Raw genomic sequence first — 17,226 nt, forward strand, 5'->3', positions numbered from 1 at the left:
ATTATGCTTGATACTTATAATTACCAGCTTATCCTGGGCAGTCGCGGGGTCACGGGGGGTGCAGGAGCCTATCCGAGCATGCATTGGATGACAAGCAGGAACACACCCTGGACAGGCCGCCAATCTATCGCAGGGCATACACACCGTTCACTCACACACTCATACCTTTGGGCACTTTAGTCTATATACCTGCTTGTTCATGCAAATTGCCTGCTCATGCAAACGGCAAATCACATGGCTGCAACTCAATATATGAATCAAGCAGGCATGGTGAAGAGGTTTAGTTACTGTTCAATCAAACATGAATGGGCGAGAGGCATGATCTAAGTGACTCTGACTGTGTTATGATTGCTAGTGCCAGACACGGTCGTTCCAGCATCTCATTGTACATTAGTCTTTACAGTGAATAGTCTGATAAACAGAAAACATCCAGTGAGTAGCGGTTCTATAGGCAAAATCAAAGAGGTCAGAGAAAAAGTGGCAGATTTGTTTAAGCTAACCCAAAGGCCACACACGCTCAAATAACAGCTGTTTGCAACAGTGGAGTGCAGAAGAGCATCTCTGAATGCACAACACGTCAAACCTTGGAGCGGTTGGGCTACAGCACCAGAGGGCCATGTTGGGTTCCACTCCTGTCTGCTAAGAACAGGAAGATGAGGCAACAGAGGGCATGCATTTACTAAAACTGGACAACGGAAGAGAGGAAAAAGACTGTCTGGTTTGACTAATGCAACATGCAGGTGGTAGGGTCAGAACTTTGCATCAACAGCATGAATCCATGGATTCATCCTGCCTGCGGCAATGGTGCAGTCTGGTGGTGGTGCTGTAATAGGGTGGGGAATGGTTTCCTGGCACACATTTGCGGCACAGTAGGCCCCTTAATACAAGTTGAGCATCATTTGAATGCCACAGTAAGCATTGCTGTTGACCATGTGTATCCTTTTACGGCCACGCCACCGTGTCACATCATCTCAAACCAGTCCCACGGAAATGACAGCGACTTCAGTTTACTGCAATGGCCTGGACAGTCCCTGGATCGCAATCTAATAAAAGCACCTTTGGGATGAGGTGGAATTTGAGGTTCGCAGCATGAATGTGTGGCCAAACAATCTGCCAGAACTGCGAGATCCATTTGAGTCAGCAAAGACCAGAATCCTTTTATACAATTATAGGCAAATTGACTATACAGTGAGAGGCACCTTTTTCTGGTATATAATATGACTCTAAATTTTGTACAAGATACATAAAACAAGTCATTTATATTTGGGATCATGTGAAATACAAAGTGTAGCGACGCAAAGCTAATGCACGTAATGGAAGATAGCACTGAAACACGTTTTATCATATGATTTATTCTCAATCAAAACATTCCAATAACAAGACCAAGACCAAAACCAGTTAGACACCAATGATTCTAACAACCAATCATTTTCATTTTTCACACCAAGGAATCAATACAGAAATTAAATTAACATCAACACAAGCAAAATGGCATTGCAAATTACAAATAATGTGCAAATCATGGAGTAGCCCACATGACAGTGGTTAAGTTATTTGAGTTTAAAGGATAATTCAGTTGACCTTTCAGTTATCCCACGCAGTCATAGTCAATATGAGGGGGAAAATTATGATAAATAATTTTTTAAAATAAAGCATCCTCACTTGTGTTTTTTTTTACCATTCCCTTAAACTTTACTGGACTGGTGAGATGGTTAAGAACATCACAGATCAGAAATTAGATGCAAACCCAGATGCAATGCTTCCATTTCAGTTCTTTCAAATCGTATACGCTCCCTCCATAGGTCATATTAAGTAACTTTAAATACTCCATTTTTCTTTTTCCTCCAAATTTGAAACATCCAACAGTATTTGTAGGCCACTGCTTGAAGAATCCTTTGTCAACTTGGGAGACCTCCGGAAAAACTAGTGGCCAACGGTCTTTTATATTGTAACTACAACTAATGCAAATGACCTAGGCAGACTGCTGGTGTCTGACCAATCAGAGGGCTATTTACAACCTCCCTGTCTGGGGGAGGCTTTGGCTAATTGTCTGCAGTCCCATAGTGCTAATACTCACAGTCCACACTAGCCAATGAGGCTCTTTTATTATACTGAGAGCTTGCACATTGTGCTGGCAGGACGCTACTTAGAACACTCACCTTCCTTATTATATACAATCACAATACACAATTCAGGGGCTATATTACAGCAAATATCTTTGTGCTTTAACTTCAAAGTGTTGAATACTCACTCTCAAATTTCATTGTATCAGCGCTAATCGATTTTTAGGGAAATATCACATGTAAAGGTAATTTTTGTTGTAAAGTGAACATATTTATAATCCTGTCAATTATGACACAAAAGTGCAAAAAAGAAAATAAATACAAAATAAATTGAAATACTAAAAAAAGAAAAGAACTTTCCAGTGTAGAATACCATTCACAACAGTTGTTAGACTTCTCAGTTGGCAGATACCATTAAAACAATACAAATGGAGAGCATTTGGCACCTAAAAAAGACTGCATATCATGTTTCAACACAATTAAACACAAACAAGATTTTCCAGGTCCAGTATTTGCAATAACAACAACAACACAAATGTTCAGTAGTACATGTCCCGTTAGGTGGGCTGTGACTGACTTCAAAGCTGTCATGGGTTTGCTAACCATGTATGGTATCAGTGTGGGAAAGGGCTATGTTGCTGGGTATGGTATCAGTGGGGGAATGGGCTAAGTAGCTGGGTATGGTATCAGTGCTGAAATGGGCTATGTGGCTGGGGATGGTATCAGTGTGGGTATGGGCTATGTGGCTGGGTATGGTATCAGTGTGGGTATGGGCTATGTGGCTGGGTATGGTATCAGTGTGGGAATGGGCTATGTGGCTGGGTATGGTATCAGTGTGGGAATGGGCTATGTGGCTGGGTATGATACCAGAATCAGAGATCAGTATCAGTGGTGGTCAGAGAACAGCATTTATGCACAGGATGGTGGAGATTCATGTAAGAAATACTTCAGTAAATATCTGCCTCGGCAAGGATATGCAAAAACGCAAGTTATGTAAAGTACCTAGAAAGAGAGCAGTGGAAAAAGCATTCAGCAGCAGGCTGGATACGGGAAAGACATCAATGTGTTAAAATAGGACACTGTTCATACAGCGTGTCACAGTGATCCACCATGTCAGACGAGATGGGAACGCAGTCGCGATGTGGCAAAATCTATTAATGCTAATTCATGAACAGCCCGCAGACAGAAACGGAACTATCTGAAGTCCACATCAAAGCAACAAATATGTGACACGACAGTCGAAAAGCCTCCACTTAGTGCAAAGATAAGCTCTGCTGTTGAGTTCAACGTAAACATTCAGGCTGCGTTTCTGAATCCGAAAGCCTGGAACGTAAATAAAAATGGAGACGAGCTTCACCGCTGTTACGTTCACTGCTACAGCTACTAATGAAATGGCGGAAATTAGCGGCAGGCTCCTGGACTCTAATTAGTTACAGAACTGACAGGTGGGCTTTCCAAGCCTGCCATTATCCTCACGGGAGGTTCCCACGTTTGCGCAAAGTCAGCCGCTGCTTCTGCACACCAGTCTGGCCGTTAGCATCAAGCTACAGGGAAAAGAATCTGATCTGTCGCTTCATCTTGGGGCAACTAACCAACATGGTACTGGGGGGATGGACAGCAAAGGAAGATAGAACTTTCAAGGATTTTTGCCGCTAGCCCTAAAAAAATGTGGCTAACCAATCGGGAGGTGGGGAGGGATATTTGAATCTCTCGCCGAGGCTCAAGCCACACCCCGGAAAGACACTGACCGGTTACATTTCTTGGGGGCAGGGACATGGACCTTCCCATTGGTGGACTGGGGTGTGGAAACAGCGACAGATTTCTGCAAACGTACCGCGTGAGCGTATCATCTTTCAGAGATCAACGGTTGAAATAAATAAAAGGTATCGGGATAAAAGCTTGTATAAAACGCGGAGGACAAGGGCGCCTGGTTTTCCCACAATGCCCCTGTGGTGGCGTCTCCGAGGTGGTCGTCCCTCCCCCTGCTCACATGGCGTCGAAATGGAAGCGGTGGGCCTCTTGCCTTTTCTCCCGGTCATCTGCTTTCTGCAAAACACAAAATAAAAGAAAATGAGAAAAGGAGGACGTATCAGTAACAGCTGGCGACCAGAGAAACCACTCTCACTTCATAATCACCCTAAACCTGTATCTATCTGCTCTGCATTAATAAGCAATGCTAATTCACCCAATTATCACCCATTACCAGCGGACTCCTGCTATGACTGCACTCGTGACAGCATTAGCGTTGACTGCGCGTGAGATACGGGCGAAAGCGAGCGGCGTCAGAACGACGCGGACGCGGCGCACCTCAGACGCGGTGTGAAAGGCGGCCTCGTCGCCCGAGGGCTCTTCCCCTGGTGCAGGGCTCCTCCCCACCTCCGCGCCGCTAGGGGCTAGCGAAAGCACCGTTTGCTCTACAACACCACACTGCCGCAGCTGGACCACGGAGCTCTGGGTTTGATTCCGATTTTCATCTTTGCTCACTGAAGGGGTAGCAATCTCAGCCGTTAGTTTAATGGAATCTCGTCTGCAACCAGCACCAAAGAGAGTGAGACCATCTTTCATACTGTCTGTATGTTCGCTCTGGGGGGGGGGGTAACCTCCGTGGTTTACACTATGGGGGGGGCGGGGGGTAAAACTCTAGACTCAAGATTACACCGCTGGGATAAATGGTGTATTGAGAGCACAGACAGACGCCTGTTCACCCCCAATCTCCCCTTTTCAGCAGCTCAAAGGAAAGCGTCGCTGCCGTCCAATTCAGAGCGAGAGGAAAGAGGGGGAATGTGAGCGAGCGAGCGAGAGAGAAAGAGAGGGAGAGAGGGAGAGAGGGAGAAAGCACGGCAGACCTGAAGATGTGAGTGGCACTGTTTGGCCAGCCCTTCTGGTCTCTGCACGGTGATGCTGTGGTCTCTCTCAGCACAGGAAAACGAGCACATGCGCTGATCTCCTGGGTGCATGTCTGTCTGCGCGCGCGCGTGCGTGTGTGTGTGTGTGTGTGTGTACACGCGTGTGCGCCGGCGTGTACGGTGTATTACGTGATTATCCCAGCTCTATCCAGCATGGCGTGTGCTTCGGGTCGGGGGGGGGGGGGGCGTACTGAAATTGGCACTGGAGTAATTTACGCGTGTTTATTTTTAGACTGTTCTTTTATTTTCTTTTCCCCGGCAACAGCAGATAAAAAGGAGCATTACGACAAAGGGAGGATCATCAAAGCAGACGGAGAAATGTGACACATCTGCTGCGCGGTCGCAGCCATGCTCGACAGGCAGGGCGCTGTGTAGCCGCAGTGTAGCCGCAGTGTAAACCTGCTTCTGTGTGAATGTGGCTCGTTTGTAATTGTAGTGTAAATATGCTTGTGTGCGTAGTGTATTTGTGTGTGTGTGGAGTGTGCTTGTAGCAGCAGTGTAAACCTGGTTCTGTGTGTGTGTAGTGTGTTTATAGCTGCAGTGTAAACCTTGTTCTGTGTGTAGCACATTTACGTGTGTGTAGTGTGTTTGTAGTTGTAGTGTCAGCCTGTTTGTGTGTAGCACATTTGTGTGTGTGTAGTGTGTTTGTAGCTGTTGTGTAAACCTGTTTTTGTGTGCAGTGCATTTATGTGTGTGTGTAGTGTGTTTGTAGTTGCAGTGTAAACTTGTTTCTGTGTGTAGCACATTTGTGTGTGTGGAGTGTGTTTATAGCTGCAGTGTAAACCTGTTTCTGTTTGCAGTGCATTTATGTGTGTGTGTAGTGTGTTTGTAGCTGCAGTGTAAACCTGTTTCTGTGTGTACCACATTTGTGTGTGCGTGGAGTGTATTTGTGGCTGTTGTGTAAACCTGGTTCTGTAGAGCATAAGAGTAACTGTAGTGCAAATGGACATGCATGGACAGTCTCTGTAGATGTAGTCTAAACCTTCCTTGTTCCTTGAGAAAACTTATACCTATAGCGTAAAATAGTGTTGAGTCATTGGTAAATGGTAAATGGACTGCATTTATATAGCGCTTTTATCCAAAGCGCTTTACAACTGATGCCTCTCATTCTCCAGAGCAGTTAGGGGTTAGGTGTCTTGCTCAAGGACACTTCGACATGCCCAGGGCGGGGTTTGAACCGGCAACCCTCCGACTGCCAGACAATCGGTCTTACCTCCTGAGCTATGTCGCCCCATTGCCGCCATTGAATGGCATTTCAAAAATTAAACACCATGTTGAGTTAACTCAGCATTATAAGAAGTATTCCTATTCACCCTCCTCTTGATAACTTGTGTCAGAGTCCACTGAATACCTCCGTGTTACTGAGGGATAAGCACTTGTGAGGGACTGACATAATAAAAGAAGAGCTACAGCATCTCGTCCTGGACAATACAATGGCTGTTTTAATGAATTTCTTCATACATAATTGATGCATTCATTCATAAACAGTGCCAGAGGCGGTTGGGCACTCAGAATACATCTGTGTGTCAGCCAACCTCTGCTCCGCTTTCAATTTCGTCTCACTGAGGATGTGGCTGCAAGCACCCCGCCCCCCCCCCCCCCCCCCCCCCCCCCCCCTTACGCTAGCCTTAAGCTCACAGTCCGCTCCACTTCTCCCTCCAGCTAGCACCCCCCCACGCTAGCCTTAAGCTCACAGTCCGCTCCACTTCTCCCTCCAGCTAGCACCCCCCCACGCTAGCCTTAAGCTCACAGTCCGCTCCACTTCTCCCTCCAGCTAGCACCCCCCCACGCTAGCCTTAAGCTCACAGTCCGCTCCACTTCTCCCCCCAGCTAGCGCCCCCCCACGCTAGCCTTAAGCTCACAGTCCGCTCCACTTCTCCCTCCAGCTAGCACCCCCCCACGCTAGCCTTAAGCTCACAGTCCGCTCCACTTCTCCCTCCAGCTAGCACCCCCCCACGCTAGCCTTAAGCTCACAGTCCGCTCCACTTCTCCCTCCAGCTAGCACCCCCCCACGCTAGCCTTAAGCTCACAGTCCGCTCCACTTCTCCCTCCAGCTAGCACCCCCCCACGCTAGCCTTAAGCTCACAGTCCGCTCCACTTCTCCCTCCAGCTAGCACCCCCCCACGCTAGCCTTAAGCTCACAGTCCGCTCCACTTCTCCCTCCAGCTAGCACCCCCCCACGCTAGCCTTAAGCTCACAGTCCGCTCCACTTCTCCCTCCAGCTAGCACCCCCCCACGCTAGCCTTAAGCTCACAGTCCGCTCCACTTCTCCCTCCAGCTAGCACCCCCCCCCACGCTAGCCTTAAGCTCACAGTCCGCTCCACTTCTCCCTCCAGCTAGCACCCCCCCCACGCTAGCCTTAAGCTCACAGTCCGCTCCACTTCTCCCTCCAGCTAGCACCCCCCCCCACGCTAGCCTTAAGCTCACAGTCCGCTCCACTTCTCCCTCCAGCTAGCACCCCCCCCCACGCTAGCCTTAAGCTCACAGTCCGCTCCACTTCTCCCTCCAGCTAGCACCCCCCCACGCTAGCCTTAAGCTCACAGTCCGCTCCACTTCTCCCTCCAGCTAGCACCCCCCCACGCTAGCCTTAAGCTCACAGTCCGCTCCACTTCTCCCCCCAGCTAGCGCCCCCCCACGCTAGCCTTAAGCTCACAGTCCGCTCCACTTCTCCCTCCAGCTAGCACCCCCCCACGCTAGCCTTAAGCTCACAGTCCGCTCCACTTCTCCCTCCAGCTAGCACCCCCCCCCACGCTAGCCTTAAGCTCACAGTCCGCTCCACTTCTCCCTCCAGCTAGCACCCCCCCACGCTAGCCTTAAGCTCACAGTCCGCTCCACTTCTCCCTCCAGCTAGCACCCCCCCACGCTAGCCTTAAGCTCACAGTCCGCTCCACCTCTCCCTCCAGCTAGCACCCCCCCACACTAGCCTTAAGCTCACAGCCCGCTCCACCTCTCCCTCCAGCTAGCACCCCCTCCACGCTAGCCTTAAGCTCACAGTCCGCTCCACTTCTCTCTCCAGCTAGCACCCCCCCCCCCCACGCTAGCCTTAAGCTCACAGTCCGCTCCACTTCTCCCTCCAGCTAGTGCTTTTCTTGGGTAAGCCAGCATCGCTCGAGCACTGGCGACAACGTCTTCTGGCTGATCTGTCCATTATTCAGCTTTCCTCCTTTGTAAGATGAAACTCCAGCAAATTTGCATCAAAAAAGTCACTTACCGATGGTGAAAAACTCAATTCACAACAATAGCTTGGATGTAGATTAATTAGCCATATTTAGATAGATCACTGTTGAGGACACTAAGGATAAGAGCACCACTATGTTACAAATCACGTGTACTGACCACAGATCCACCGTGACAAGACCATTTCTTTATGGCCAAGCATATATTGAGCACACATAAAATTATATGGACACAAACGGAATAGTAGGCCTCTGTACAAAAATGCTATTTTTGCAGCCTCTCCTTCCTCAGGGCAAACTCAATTACTGGAGGTCACGGTGAAGGAGGCGGGCAGGGGGCGGGGACCGGAGGAAACGCCGTTACAGAGGCGGAGGAATCGTCTCAAAGGGGCGGGGCTAGGGGCGGGAGGCGCCTCAGGGATGAGGAGGAGCGGGGGAAAGAAAATAAGAAAAAAAAAAAAAGACGGAAAAGGGGATGAAATGAAGCAGCCGGAGAGAGGAGAACTCCGTTAATTAATTACCTGAACCTGCTTGTCGGGAGAATAATTAGTCAATCAAACACTAATCATGACAAGAGAGGGAGCAGTGTTTTTTTTTTTTTTCAGAAATATAATTAGGAGCTGGAGGTCCTCAGATATGGTGCCAGCGTGTTATTTTAATGCAGTGTCAACTCCAATAAATTCCCTGCCCCAAACCGCTTCCCTTAACAGACAGCAATTACGGCTTCGCCCGCGCATAATCAGAGACCCGCGGCAGATGGCTTTGAGACGCCGCCAACGCCGCGCGTCGCCAACGCCGCGCGTCGCCAGCGGAGGAGAGCGTCGCCGGGGTGTGGGAGGAACAGCCGAAAGCCGCGCGCTCAAACACCCTCCCCCCCCACTCCCCCACCCCCGTGCGGGAGGCGTGCAGCTGAAACCACGCTCGGGAGGACCGCGCGAAGCGGCACGGGCTAAATCGCCCCGGCGACTGCGCCGTTACAGAATCCGACCCCTCGCAGGTTCGGGCGTTGTTATGTCGCGCGTAAAATGGACGCGGTCGGGTTTTCCGTGAGCAGGACGCTGTCCCAGCACGAACACTGTTCAAACGGCTTTCTTTAAAGGCAAAAGCCTTGTGCTAAACTTCAACCGCTATCAAACACATCTTACAGAAGCCTGAAAAAGCCTCAAAGCCCTCTCAAAAAGTGTCTGAAAATTAAACTTGGGAAATAGTGAACGAACCAGATGGCCCTTGCTGATTGGGTTATATTTAAATCCTCAATCCCAGCATTTTCGTCGCTCAGTCTCCACCCAATTACCTTCTCCTTCCAGTGCAGGATACCGATGATGACGAGGATGAAGACGCACACCCCGATGAGTGCGATGGCCGTCAGGAGCACAATGTTGCTGGGAGTCAGGTACAGCTTAGCACTCCAGCTGAAAGAGAGGAGACAGGCACATGATCTCTCCTGACCAATCAGAAGTCAGGTCAACATGAGTCCTGATACAACCTCTGAGGTGGAAAGTCTTTACACTTTTTCTACAAATATCTCTCCTTACCACATCAGACAGTATGACCTACCACCAGAATATCTTAAATGTCATGCAAAACCCATTATGCAACGTGTTTGTGTAATTCTCAGGATCAATAAAAATGTCAAAACAAATGTACTGCTTTTTAAAAAAATGTGACATAGAGCAAGATGACAACTTTAAATGTACGGAATACGGAAATGGAAAATGACAAAAAAAATGGTTATACACTGACAACGTATTCAAAGTAGCTTGAGGCATTATTAGATAGGGTCTGCCATGTTAATTATGATGCTGGTTCCCAAGCCAGAAAGTAAATATAATCTTCAGACATAATCTCTCAGAGTGTCATTGATCAATGAATCCAAGCTGACCCCCCCTAGAATGGCAAATCACTTATGAGCCCCAACTTTCAAAAACATTATTTTTCATTTGTTTATAACAACGCAACAGGGGGAGAATGATTGGTTCCATGTGTTGTTTTGACTTATTCTTGCTAAATTCAAGCTATACAGAGGATTACTGCATTCAGATTGCAAGGATTTCAGTGCATCAAACTCACTTAAATCTGTTGGTCTTCACATCAGGGGTGTACATTTTAGTGCACAGCATATGAACAGACAGAGTGTCTTGTACCAGAGGATATAGGTCTCGGTTGAGGATGCCCATCAGTATAACGTTTAGGAGGGATTGAGGGCATTGGAAAATTCCTACAACACACCTGGATTCTACAGTGAAAAAACCTCACATTTTAACCATGAGCGTATGCCAATTTATCACTGCAAACAGCTCACTTTTCACAATAAGTAAAATGTTAAAGAAATCACTGCACAGAAACACGAACGTATAGGCACGGGGGAGAGGGAAAAAAAAACCTTGAAAAAGAATCTTCATTATTCACTGAATAGAAAAATTTCATAGGGGGGGAAAAAAGAAACAAACAGAAAAAGAACTGCAACAGAAGGGAAAGAAATTTAAACGGAAATCCAAACAGCACTCTACATCTTTATAAGCCTCCTGTTCGCCGGGTGAAATATTTATGAACAGCGCTGGAGAGTGAATTCATTAAGATGCATTCCATCAGTGCTGACAGGGGTAAACAGATTAAATATTAATTGGAAGGACTACACCTTAATCGCTCTGCTTATTACGGGCAGAAGGAGAGGCACGCGAGCGGAGGTCGGCTGTATTAACTCGTAAATCACTGAGGACCGGGGCCTTAATGAACTTCATTACCCAGAGGAACCACAGGCCATGCGTGCACACATCTTATCAGGGCTGAAGGTGAGAGCGGCGTAGGGGTGTGCGCAAACACGCACGCTATGCTAACAGAGCTAGCGCCTCAGAGCAGGAGAGGTGGGTCAGAGAAGGAAGGAAATGGTAGGAGAAGAAAAGAGGGATGCGAGTGGGAACAAAGGACAGTGAAGGGGGAGGGGAGTGAAGAGGAAGAGAGAACGGGTGGGAAGGGAGCCGAGCGGAAGAGAGAACGGCTGGAGAGGAGTGGGGACGAATGAAGAAGGGGAGGGGTGGGAAAGAGAAGAAGTGGAAAGCAGGGGCAGAACAGAGCAAATGGAAAAGGGGAAGAGAGTGGGAGGAGAGGAAAAGAAAAGGCAGGAAGAGACGGAGCGCAGCAGCGGTACAAAGGCCTCTTTAGTGGATCATCCTGCTGGTCTGTTCTATTCTGGGGAAAAGTATTTACGTGCATGGCACAGGCATCCGTGGGAAAGGGGCCGGGGGGGGGGGGGGGTCAGTACCTGCGTGGGTCGTTGTGTGGGTACGGGATCACAATGAGCTGGGAGTTTGGTATGATGGCCGTCCACTCCTGCTTCCGAATGTCCTGTTGGAGAGGAGAAGCCGCGTCAGCAAAAAAAAAACCAAAAAAAACCCCACAGAGACATAAATCTACGAATCATTTCACAAAGCATCTGCCTTCATACTGGGTCAAAGACACAGTCATACGAAGCCCGTTCATCGCTCACTTCCCCGAAGCCATGAACCAATATCCCCAACATTTCTAAGCCAACAGATTCTCCGCTTTCTCACATGCGGACGCTGCCTGCGTTCTAGACGGAGCCCAGCTCGTTAGGCCTTCCATTTCAACTCTCCCCAAACCAGCGCTGCGCTCCCCGGAGTTACTGCTCTCACCAGCGCTGCGAGAGCCTAAACTCCACGCGCTTCCAGAAACTTCCTCACTGAACGCAGCCCCACGTTTCCCAAAGCTTTGTCCCGCCATAAATTATGAAGTTAACGCGCCCTCCCATGGGTGGGCTCCTCGCCGGCAATTAGCGGCACAGCGAAGCCGCGTTCTTACCGAAGGAGCCCCCCCCCCAGGGGAGACGGCACAATTTCCCATCCACTGACGCATTCATCATATAAGGACATTTTAAGAACCTATAGCGCGTCGAGTTGCCGACGGCGACGCACCGCGCTCCCCCGATGTCCCCGCGCTGGGGTCGGAGGCGCAGGAGATATTTTAAGTAGCGTGAGCGGAGGGGGGGGGGGGGCGGGGCGGGCTTTGCAAAATAGGCTACTGAATCTTATACAGGCAGGGTGGGATATCGAAGGATAAATGACACCAAGTTTTAGTGAAAAATGTGTTTCTGTTATCAGTGTTAAAACAACGAAACAGAACTCCACCTGGGCTCATTTATATGACCGAAGCAAGCTCACAGTTGGAGATATACAAACACTTTTCAGCACTTTTTGGACAGAGGATTTGAATTCTGAATTCTCTGTGACACAGAGTCAGATGGGATCAGAAATAAAATCTGACCAATCAGAATTCACTGCCACAGAGAGGAGCCGTGATTGGACTGGACTAGGACGAGCTGGACTTGACTGGGCTGGGCTGAGCTGGGCTGGACTGAGTTTGACTGGGCTGGGCTGGCCTGGGCTGAGCTGGGCTGAGCTGGGCTGGACTGAGTTTGACTGGGCTGGGCTGGGCTGGGCTGGACAGAGTTTGACTGGGCTGGGCTGAGCTGGGCTGGACTGAGTTTGACTGGGCTGGGCTGGGCTGGGCAGGACTGGGCTGGGCTGGGCTTGGCTGGGCAGTGCTGGGCTGGACAGAGTTTGGCTGGGCTGGACTGAGTTTGACGGGGCTGGGCTGGGCTGAGCTGAGCTGGGCTGGACTGAGTTTGACGGGGCTGGGCTTGGCTGAGCTGGGCTGGACTGAGTTTGACTGGGCTGGGCTGGGCTGGGCAGGACTGGGCTGGGCTGGGCTTGGCTGGGCAGAGCTGGGCTGGACAGAGTTTGGCTGGGCTGGACTGAGTTTGACGGGGCTGGGCTGGGCTGAGCTGAGCTGGGCTGGACTGAGTTTGACGGGGCTGGGCTTGGCTGAGCTGGGCTGGACTGAGTTTGACGGGGCTGGGCTTGGCTGAGCTGGGCTGGACTGAGTTTGACGGGGCTGGGCTTGGCTGAGCTGGGCTGGACTGAGTTTGACGGGGCTGGGCTTGGCTGAGCTGGGCTGGACTGAGTTTAACTGGGCTGGACTGGGCAGCGCTGGGCTGGGCTGGACTGAGTTTGGCTGGGCTGGGCTGGGCAGCGCTTGGCTGGGGCCGTTTGATGCTGATGTGGAGTCACACCCGACGCTCACAGACGGCGGTTTGGAAAGGGGCCCGCCGCACACGGACGCCGTGACGGCTCAGCCCTCACGCAGCCCCGCGTGCGTCTGTGACCTCGGCTCCTCGTCCCTGCGACCGCTGGACTGAAAGAGCAGGACGTCTGACACACACAGCTGGCTGCACGCGCGTTTGACACACACAGCTCACTGCACGCGCACACGGATTACACCGTTCGCTGCTCTGGGCAGCGGGGGGAATTCTGACAGACACGTTTGTGCCAGCGATTCGGGGGCTGCAGCGGGCGGGGGCGGGACGGCCCTGAGGCCCAGCGTGCTCTGTGATATCCACTCGCGGCGTTCCACACTCCGCTCTTTGTTGCCACAGTTACGGCTGAAAGAGGCGAGCCGCGGCTGCAGTGATAAAATGAAATGAACGGAACGGAGCCTCCGCTCTCACCAGCTACACGTCCTCTAACTGCAAGACAACTTCACAATTCTTATGCCACTCACAGCAGCAGAACAGACAGAGGACAGGACAAACACACAGTGCTGTAGCATGCACTCAGAATACGCAACTCAGTACCGCAGAATGACCAGAGCCAGCTGCGCATACAACAACAGCACAAAAATAACAGGAAATGAGCACACTAGTAACTATTATTTTAATCTGAAACAGTTACGGTTCACATATTTCCTGCATTTACTTGCATACTAAATTCGCCGAGTGAATTTCATAGCTTGCTGTGTTCTGATAGTCTGAGGAAACGTGGTTCACGTATCGTGCCGGAGGGAAATGTTTACCAGGAACTCAACACAACTACGCTGCTGTGACGAGTCCACAGTCACAGCGACACCGGGGCCAGGTGTGGCGGATGCTCTGACAGTGCGTGAGCCGCACACGGCGGCCGCTATCTCTCTTCAGCAAAGCTGTGTGAAAGCAAGCCGCAGGAAATTCAGAGGGGCAAAAAAGGCCACTGCCCAGAAAAAGCCCTTCAAATAGCTCTGCATCTGTGCAGCCTCATCAGGAAATCTGCAATTCAAACTAAGCTTAATAGAGGCTTCCTGTCCTTATGTGCTGGAAGGAGCCGACGACGTCTGGAGGGAATTTACAAGGGATCAGGAGGAGGCTTTAAGCTGTGAAAATCACTGTGTTTGCCTCACTGTGCAAATCAGTGTGTGAGATTCAGGGTGTTAGGATTAGGGTGCGAGAATCAGGGTCTGTGAATCACTGTGAAAAAATCAGCGTGTGGGAATTGGTGTGTGAATCAGTGTGTGAGAACCACTGTGTAAAAAAAGTGTGCGAGAATCACAGTGTGAGAATCAGTGTGTTAGAATCAGTGTGTGAGATTCAGGGTGTGAAAATCACAGTGTGAGATTCAGGGTGAAAAGCACCATAGGTGGCAACACAGGGGCTTGGGACAAAAACAGCACTGTGTACACAATCAAAACTCATAGTGCCAGAATAAAATCTGACATGGTCGATAAAGAAAGTCAATTTTGCTTAAATAATGGCATGGGTGAGACTGGCACAAACTGAAGGCAGTTGTTTCAGAAACTATACAGTAGAGTGTGTGTGTGTGTGTGTGTGTGTGTACGCACGTGTGCATCGTACCTTGTCCCCTGGCGGGCGCGGGATGCCCACGTACAGGTGGTCCAGGAAGTTGGCGCTGCGCCCCAGACCCAGGACGGTGTAGGGCAGCTGCAGGGAGAGGTGGGCGGACTGACAGAGCTGACCGGCTGCAAGGGAAACAAACAAAAAAAACCGTCACCACGGAAACCACACACGAGCCACTCCCACTCTCACCTCCAGGCTGAACAGGCAGGAGGCACAACCATTTACGATTTCTGTGTTTACTTTAGAATACACAAAATAGACACAATGACACAATATGCCTGAAGACTAAAGATTAAGAGAACCAATCAGGAACTGATTAGCATTCATCACAGACCAATCAGAAACAATACTGGTGGTTGTGGGGAGCTAAAAGCCCAGAAGCAAGGACTGAAATGGATCTATGCATGTGTTTCCGTCTCCTGGCGGATGACATATGCACGTGCATCTGCAGACAGGCTGATGTGGAGCAAATTGTGAAAAGACAGAGCAATCGCACCAATCACAGAAGTTCTTTATTTCTTAATCAAGGGTTTGAGCTCAACTGACTATCTGTGGCGAGCGCCCACACAAAGGACTCAGAAGGCATTTGTATCCTTCCAGTGAATTTAAGAAACAAGGAACAAGGACCTGAGAGCAAACGCTTACTTAAGATGCAACTGGGGCAGTACGACAACGGCAGTGTTTCAGTATTCCTGTGCAGAGGCTGCTCAGGAATATGCAGGGAGGCTATTAGACAGCACAAATTCACGGGTATGAGCACCGATGCCACACTTGAGAATCTAGACTTAATCTTGATTTGGGAGAAACGTGTGCGTTTCTCTGATTGAGGGATGTTTGCATGCACTTTGGATGAAAGGCGACAGTGAGTACAGGGGTTCAAGTCAGCTGCAGAGCAAACAGCCAAACCAACAGCTAATCCCTCCTGTGCATACGGCCCTCTGCACCCCACACACTCCCCACTCACTCTCTCGCTGTCTCTCTCTCTCCCTCTGTCGGCATGGTATCCACTAAATAAATATTATTTAATTTAACTGAATTCATTAAAAATACTCTCTGCACTCTTCCTCCGGGGCATGTCACCCCTCCTCTTCACTTCTATTCTACTCTATGTATACACACGCGCACACACACACACACACATTACACACTGTCCGGGGAGTCACTTTCCCAGGGCATCACACACACAAAATGAAAGAGGTGCAGCCACATCTCTTCCCACCTGAGGGTTCAGTGGTAGCGGCTGGACTAATGACGCCATTAGACGAGGAAAAACACCGATCTCCGAGCACTGTCTTTCAGTAATGAGCGCCCATTCCCAGGCTTTTAACCGTTTGGGCCGCGGCAGACGAACACTAATAAGTCCGATTTGGAAGATTATATACGTATTTTAATTCTGGAAACAGCACTGGCTCAATTTTCTTGTGCATTAGCCGGGATTCTTGGGAAGTTCAATTATACTAATTCCTCCGGTGTGAGCCTGGATTTCACCAAAGCACATACTGCCATATTGGTGAAGACTGTATTCTATAGCTGCTCTCATATACAGTAGCTCAACCGCAGTCTCATATATTTGTAAGAATTGAATTTTAAGTCTGTGTTGTCAGTCTACCAGAGTAAAATCTCACCTTGCAAATGGACTACACCATGCCGCACACCTGTATACCTCCTGCCAGCTCAGACGCTGAGACGGACATACCTGGCAGCACAGCCACGCTCTCTGAACTCCAGAATGGGTGGAGCCACCATGAGCTGTCAATCACTGACTTGTCTGAGCCAACCCTACAGGCTCTGCTCTCCGTGACTGAAGACTGGCCTTCCCAATACCAGCTGAAGGCTGAAGAAATGTAACAGTGTGTACTCAAACCCCTGTGTCCTGCCCTCATCTGAACCAGCATTCTGAGGCACTTCAAGTACACTGCCCTCTTACAGATAAAATAACAGGATACGCACAGAAAGGTCACCTGTGCTTCTGAATTTAATAATCCATGAAATTAAAAGCCCCACACACACACAGAGACCAACTAACAGACACACATACACGCAATCACGCACACAGACACACACACGCACGCAGACAGACAGACACACGCACACACACACTCAGTCACACGCATGCACATACACAATCACACACACACACACAGATTACATGTCTGTAGTGAGGCCATGTCACACAACCCATCCTTCATAACTGTGAAGTCTCCCCCTCTGGGCTCCTCTCTCTGTAACAGTAGCAGCCGTGCGGTCACACTCGGCTCCACACGCTCAGTCTGTCTCTCCGTGTCATCCTGGCTCCTGGCAGGTGTAGCGGTATCCTTCAAGGGAGCCGAGGTTGCCGGGTCAGCCGTGCTGGGGGGCGGGGCTGGCTGGTGGCCATGACGACTCAGTCTGCCAACGCC

The 17,226-nt window shown here is 49.8% G+C and overlaps 1 protein-coding gene across 1 annotated transcript in view; it reads right to left on the reverse strand.

Moving 5' to 3' along the window:
• Positions 1-1,332: 1,332 nt before the first annotated feature.
• itfg1 (integrin alpha FG-GAP repeat containing 1) overlaps positions 1,333-17,226 on the reverse strand; it is a 108,862-nt gene continuing 92,968 nt past the window's right edge. Inside the window, exons 15-18 of the mRNA XM_035419780.1 lie at positions 14,825-14,949; positions 11,408-11,490; positions 9,440-9,557; positions 1,333-4,109 (exon numbers count right to left, since the gene is read on the reverse strand). Coding sequence (XP_035275671.1) covers positions 4,050-4,109; positions 9,440-9,557; positions 11,408-11,490; positions 14,825-14,949 — 386 coding nt within the window. The 3' untranslated portion in view covers positions 1,333-4,049. The remainder of the gene's footprint in view (positions 4,110-9,439; positions 9,558-11,407; positions 11,491-14,824; positions 14,950-17,226) is intronic.

The sequence above is a fragment of the Anguilla anguilla genome, chromosome 5, assembly GCF_013347855.1.
Source record: "Anguilla anguilla isolate fAngAng1 chromosome 5, fAngAng1.pri, whole genome shotgun sequence".
NCBI classification, from domain to species: domain Eukaryota; kingdom Metazoa; phylum Chordata; class Actinopteri; order Anguilliformes; family Anguillidae; genus Anguilla; species Anguilla anguilla.